The sequence below is a fragment of the Convolutriloba macropyga genome, unplaced genomic scaffold (assembly GCF_964194025.1).
Source record: "Convolutriloba macropyga unplaced genomic scaffold, txConMacr16.3 SCAFFOLD_547, whole genome shotgun sequence".
In the NCBI taxonomy this organism is placed as follows: domain Eukaryota; kingdom Metazoa; phylum Xenacoelomorpha; order Acoela; family Convolutidae; genus Convolutriloba; species Convolutriloba macropyga.
The window spans coordinates 60,287-66,956 of record NW_027452934.1 but is presented as its reverse complement, the minus strand read 5'-3'; the positions used below and the strand labels follow the sequence as shown (position 1 = coordinate 66,956).

Genomic DNA, 6,670 nt, shown 5'->3' with positions numbered 1-6,670 from the left:
GATTTTAATTAAAAATTGTTTTTCTTTGAGTAATTATGATGTGCAAATGAAAGTGCATCTTTTACTCAGCCAAAGCGATTGATCTCTAAATAATTTCGCAAGTTCAGAAAAATGATGTAACCAGGAGGAAACTATCCGGCTCCTTCCCATTACAGCCCCTTCCCCAGCTTAGTGGTCATATAACCTATAGCCGCCTAATTATGGTAATCATACCATAATATGGGGCTTTAATTTCTTGGGGGGGGGGCTTAGATATAACATAATGTATGCTATGATTTTGTGGGGGAAGGCTATTATGGGAAATACTCTTGAGGTTGGGGGGGGGGGGGGGGCGGGTTGATGAAGCAGTTTATTTACTATGTCCTCGTATGTGCACATACCAAATTGATTCATAAAGAAGAAAAACGAAGAGAAGCTGAATGTTCTGTACAATTATTGATACTATTCAATACATTTGTGGTGTATTTATTTTAGCACGTGTTTTTCTAATGGTTAAACACCTGCTCACTGTACAATTGAGGAACAATACATTTGAACAAACAATATTGTACGGCTTAGAATTCACGCTTAAACGCAGTTTATGCACACCATAATTCAAAAACTTTGCAATTACAGAACAGTTACTGTACAAAATAAAAACAGAAATTAGTTAATTTTAAAACAGATTCCGAAAGATTGTTACTAGAATTAGAGAATAGTCAGTTTCACCGCATCTGTTCCAAGATTTGAACACCTATACTACAAATCAACGCATAGTCGGCGTCTTGAACTCAACCTAGATACAAAACAGCGGACTCAAGTTCAGCAAATTAGTCTTTACTCTCACAAAAGCTTACAAAAACAAGTTGAAAAACTGAAAAACGGATCTGTATCATACACGAAGTCGACATCCTTTCAAAATAAGAAAAAAATGCCGAGCAGCATTGCGAGTGACATTTTATCACAGATGGACTGGGATGAGGGGATTTCAGTACCCGTGGCCAATGAGGAGAACAAAGTACTGGAGGACGACATCCAGTCGAAAGCGACCCTCATTACTAGACTGAGAGCAGAGCTGGCTGAGAATGAAGACCGGATCTACTCTATCCAGGAGTACATGAAGAATGTCCGGCAGGAGTCACAACACACCAATGCACTCATTCACGCCAGAGGTACCAAAGCCAGGGTTCTTTTTTAATTGCTCTCAAACGAAGTTTGGATCTATTCTGTCCCCCCAGTGTTTTTTTATGACCCCCAGTTACAAATTACATGTTGTTATATAGCACTTTACTGTGTAAGAAAATAGCACGTGCGCCAGGGGGTCATAAAAATGTATGCTCACTAAGCTATGGACAAAATAGATCCCGAAGTTTTTAGCAATTATATTAGTCCTGTCGGTCTTTATTAATGCGATTTTTCGCTTGACCAACTTTCGGGTCTTTCCCATTATAGCCCCCTCCCCCGATGAAATTATAGCCCCCCCCCCCCATTATGGTATATTTACCATGACTGGGGGGCTATAGATTATCTGACCACTAAGCTGGGGGGGGGGGCTATAATGGGAAAGACCCCAACTTTCCATCTGACTCATTTGACTTTTCGTCCTCAAAAACGTGGTAAACAGGTTGCGCCAAGAGGGCATTAAGTGCTCTTAGAGCCTTTCAGCTCACCAGTCTCCAAGTATGCGATTCACAGAAACTGTTTTGGAGACTTATGGTGTGAAGTGCGGTTCATAGAAGTTGAGACGAGTTTGCCCGAAGTTAGTACGGTTATGTTTGTAACGGTCATCCTCCTCGTCTTAGTGGGTGTATATTAGCGTGCTTCCGATCATAATTTACAGCCCATTATGGTATGTTTATGGTAATTGGTGCTAAACGTTGAGAACTCAAAAAGGGGTTATAATATAATGAGAAAGAACCGGACACTGTAGTATTGCTAATTGGATAATTGCCGCCGCAATTACCAATACTACAGAGTGTTTATAATTATTTAACCATCGACTTTGTGAACACTTTAGACTTAGTCTAAACTGACGGAATATTAAGAGAGAGCTATGCTGCGTGAAATGCGTTGATTGAAAGAATACATTATTCATGGCCCAATACTGCTGTGTATTATTTAATGCTTTACAGAAAAAGCTGGCGGCTGATTCACTGCCGCTATTTATAGGCGTACTAAGTGAAGGATACTGAAGCTATCCAGGCCGCTCTTCACAGCAGCAAGTCTGAAACGAATATATGACTGAAGACGAATAATAGTCGGCTCCACGAATGACTTAGGAATTGATTCGGAGCCAATCATAAGTCTTGTGATTTTTGAGCCGTGTTGACTCATTTTTAAACACGCACGAGCCTAGAGCTTGCTGTTGAAGGAAATCAGTATAGCAACTCAACCAGCGTGACTTAAGCCGCTTCAGTTTCAACTTAAAATTTCTCTCTCTTTCTCTCTTCCTCTCTTTGCTCAAAGAGCGAAACATCTACTCCTCCGCTAAGCGGGAATAGCAGCAGGGATTGTAAGTCTGCCAATTTTATAGCAAAAAAACTTAGAGTAATATTCATATCCAGCAGTAAGATGGATTTAATTGCTTTATTAAGATTAGAATCCCAACCATATTTTCAAGTAGGATTTAACCCCATTTGTGCTCTATCTTCCCTATCTGTTTCATAATTAATCTTTATGTCTAATCAATTTTATTTTGAGCAAATTACACATTGATTTGGAAATTAGCAAAGAACATTGTGAGTTTTTAGTGAGACTTACTCTAACACTTAAATAAGGTCGCGTACATAATACTGATTTAGCTCTAGTGTGGTGATTAAGATCAAGCGAATAAAATACCTACCGCATCAGAGTTAAAAATACTATGATAACGCAACAGATAAAATTCACAAAACACTTTCGCAATCAATCTATTAAGCACTTTAGTTTCCAAGCATGTTCATGAATGTGTCCGGACAATTAACCAATTCCGTTGTGTCCAATGCCATTTACTCGATGCCATTAAACCAATGCCATTATACCCAAAGCAAATTGATATTTTCGTTCAGTAATCCCACTCAAATTAGCGATTGCTGTTATACCTATGTTTTAACATACTTAATAGCCATGGCCATGTCTCAGCAGCCCGTGGAACGTGATTTGAAATCATCACAAACGAGCGTCGGATCTCTTCCGTTTGTGCCCCCCCCCTCCCAGTACGTTGAGTGCCCCACAGTTACAGAGCGCGTGCCATTACATAGTAAATTATTATATAAAAATATGGCACGTGCGTCTGGGGGATGTAAATAATATGCGCCCACTAAGCTGGGGTGGGGGGGGGCACAAACGGAAAAGATCTCATATGTCAAATAGCGACTGCTAATTTGTATTCGGATTATTTTACAGAAAAGCTGGTGAGGGGAGGGGAAAACTTTAGTTAAAAAATGTCGGGAAATGTGTGTTTTACAGGCGGTAACAATCTATAATGGGGTCTTTCCCATTATAGCCCCCCCCCCTCCCCCACACAGCTTAGTGTTCAGAAAACTTATAGCCCCTCCTCGCCCGCGCAATCATTATACCATAATGGGGGGCTATAATTTCATGGGGGGGGGCTATAATGGGAAAGACCCCTATAATGCCTGTCACAATGTGTGAGACTCAAAAATCTTGTGAGAGCAAATACTTTTAGGAAATGAGGCCGACACTGAAGAACATCTGACAAACGTGGCCACTCGAGAGCAGGGACGGATTGCGGCTGAAATCCGAAGGCTGGACAATGACCTTGCCGACTTAAAAGAGAAGAAAAACACACTAGAAAACAACATCTTCAAGAAGACCCAGAACATAGAGGACATCAAGGGACAGCTAAACTGGGACCAGCAAGCGCTGGAAGCCTGGCTTGAAGAGGCGGCCAAAAAAGATGAGGACTATATGACTCTGCAAAAATACACTCGGCAAGATGAATCCAAAATCAAGGAAGTCTCACTCAAAATTGAAAAACTTACCGAAGATGTAGCGGGTAAAAAGAAAGTTCTAGAAAACGAGACGACAGAAACCTTGACGTCACAACTCGCTCTCGATAAGACAGCCGAGGAGTTTCGAAAGGCTCACATGGAACGGCAGGATCTGATTGGCCAATGGGAGCAGACGATTGAGCTCATGAAAAAACGAGATAAAGAGATCAATGATTTGTCAATTCAGTTAACCGAAACGAAGAACTATGTGTTTGAAAATGAGCAAATTGTCCGAGAAAAGGAAGCATTTAACCAGCAAGAACAAGAAAATAACGAAGAGAAGGAAAAACAAATAGCGCTGAAAGATCGGACGGTAGCTAAAGTTAGAAACGAACTTGGTGACGTCGACAAAGCGAGACGCGAATTCGCAGACGAGCTTGAATCGCTCAAAAACATTGTTGAAAAGACGAGCACGCAACTTGAAGATACCAGAGGCACAATCGGGTCTTTGAAGAAAGATATCGAAAAAATGGCAGACAAAATAGGGGTTCTCAAAAACGAGAGGAAAAAACTTCAGGAAAAGTTAAAGGTTACAGTTGAGGGGAATTTATCAGCGGAACAGAAAGCGAATATGATGGATCAATTGATGCAAAATCAGGAGCAAAATATTGCAGAGTTAAGCAAAGTTATTCACTCTCTTCACGAGGCGCACTTTAGAAAACAGCAGGAACTGTATCGCATGAACAACTTGGAAAAAGATCTGGAGGCTGAAATATCAGGCGCCAAAACTGCCGCTAAGAACTTGGCAACCAGGATTGGAAAGTTAGACGCGGATACTCTCAAACAACAGGAATTAGTTTACAATCAGGACTTTATGATCCAGACTCTGGAAAGGAGGCTATGGCGAATGCAAGGTGAGGTGAAATCGAACGCCGAAGAAAAAGCTTTGAATGCCAAAGTTGACGAGCTTAACGGAATCTTGGATGAAAAGACACAACGTCACACTTTGCTTTCGACTCAATTGAAACAACTTGGCGAAGACATGCGACGCCTGAAACGGGAATTTGAACTGGGAAACAAAGAGAAACAAGACCTAACTGAGAAAATTGACGAACTTGACCTACATAACGATACTTCGACCAAGACATTTAAAGGTCTTCACAAGTCTAAGCAGGACAAAATGGTCGAAGTCGGTTTGTTACAGTTAGAGGTAAAAAGGTTGCGTGATTTACTTAACGCAAAAGCGGATGACGTCATGACTCTTGAAAAACGCCGTCTGTGGATTGAAACTGCTTTGAAAGAACGCTTACAAGAAATTAACGTTCATCAAGATATGCTCAAATCCCAAATAAAAGCAGGCGAAGACGAGCGTCAGACTATATCCGTTGAGCTTCACGAACGAATCGCTAAAATTGACAAGTTACGTAAGCGTTACGAAATATTGATGACGTCAATGGCTCCACCGGAAGGCGAAGAGGAGCGTTCGGCCGCGTATTACGTAATCAAGGCGGCTCAAGAGAAGGAAGAGCTACAACGAAAAGGTGACATTTTAGACGCTAAAATCAGGAAAGCCGAGAAAGAAATTCGAGCGCTGGAAAACACTCTGCGACTTCTGAATGGTAGAAACGAGACTTACAGAAAGAGTTTTAATAGTGTGAAAGATACAAGTGAATTAGCTGAAGACAAAGAAAAATTGGATCAGCAGCAGAAAGCCGCCATTGACAAGATGAAGTACAAACGTCGTCAACTCCGAGAGATTCAAAATGACATGCAATCCATGCAGGCCACAATGGCCCGGATTCAAAATGAAAGTTCGTCGCTTTCGGCCCTAAACGATGAGAAGTCAAAGCGTCTCGCGATGGTTCAGCAAGAAATGATAGAACAGCAAGACAAGATCCAACGTGCCACCAAGGTGGTGTCAAGAGAAGCCAGATCCCTTCGTCAGTCGAAGCAGTCCAGCTCCCAGACTATCGAAGAACGAGACTTTGAGCTTCGTGAGTTACGCGACTTCAATCGCAACATTATGAAACAACTAGCCGAGATAGTGAACTCAACTCCGTCGGCTGGGGCTGATGTACTGGTCATGTTCAAACAGGCGGGACTAGAAGCCCCTCCAGGATCCGCTTCGAGCAGTCGTGCATCTTCACAACTCAGTTCCGTACGATCGGATCCTGGCGATAGATCGGGAGGCATGGCCTCCCCTAAAGCTACCTTTTCACCCAAACCAGTTCAAATTGGGTTTGGCGACGCTCCAGCGGGATCAGCAGCGGGAAGCGGCCCCGGATCGCAACGTCGCGCTTCAGGAGGCAACGGAAGTCGAAATTCTTCTAGAGCTAGTGGAGGTAGCCGCAGATGAATTATAGAAGGGAGACTATAACACAAAAAATTTTCAAAGAGAAGTTTCAATGTATGATTTTATCATCTATAAATATAAGAATGAAATGAATATAGAATTTCGGTTTAGTAATCTCCTCTCGATTCATTTTGGCGTTCTCTCAGTGCATTCTTGAAAGTGAAATTTATCAAGCTGAGATAAGTAAAACTCATCTTTATCAACCATGTCGTCTTCTGAATTTCTAACTAGGCCAACAGTGAGGGGAATCTGTCGCCCAGAAGATCGAACAAATTTAATTAAAACCAACACCGAAGGTTTAAAAGAAAATGATGAAGCAAGCGCTACCTTGTCTCTTTTCCGAGTTTTTCCCCTCGTCCACTCTTGCAGGCTGTTAAAAATGCTTTGTCCCAAAAGACGTTAAATT

General features: G+C 41.8%; 1 protein-coding gene across 1 annotated transcript; it reads left to right on the top strand.

The window, feature by feature from the left end:
* The first annotated feature begins 521 nt into the window (after positions 1–521).
* LOC142357908 (coiled-coil domain-containing protein 39-like) lies at positions 522–6,429 on the top strand. Its single transcript, XM_075409402.1, has 2 exons — positions 522–1,151; positions 3,647–6,429. The coding sequence occupies exons 1-2, from the start codon at positions 911–913 to the stop codon at positions 6,265–6,267; spliced, it is 2,862 nt and encodes a 953-aa protein (XP_075265517.1). The 5' UTR covers positions 522–910; the 3' UTR covers positions 6,268–6,429.
* The last annotated feature ends 241 nt before the right edge of the window (positions 6,430–6,670 follow it).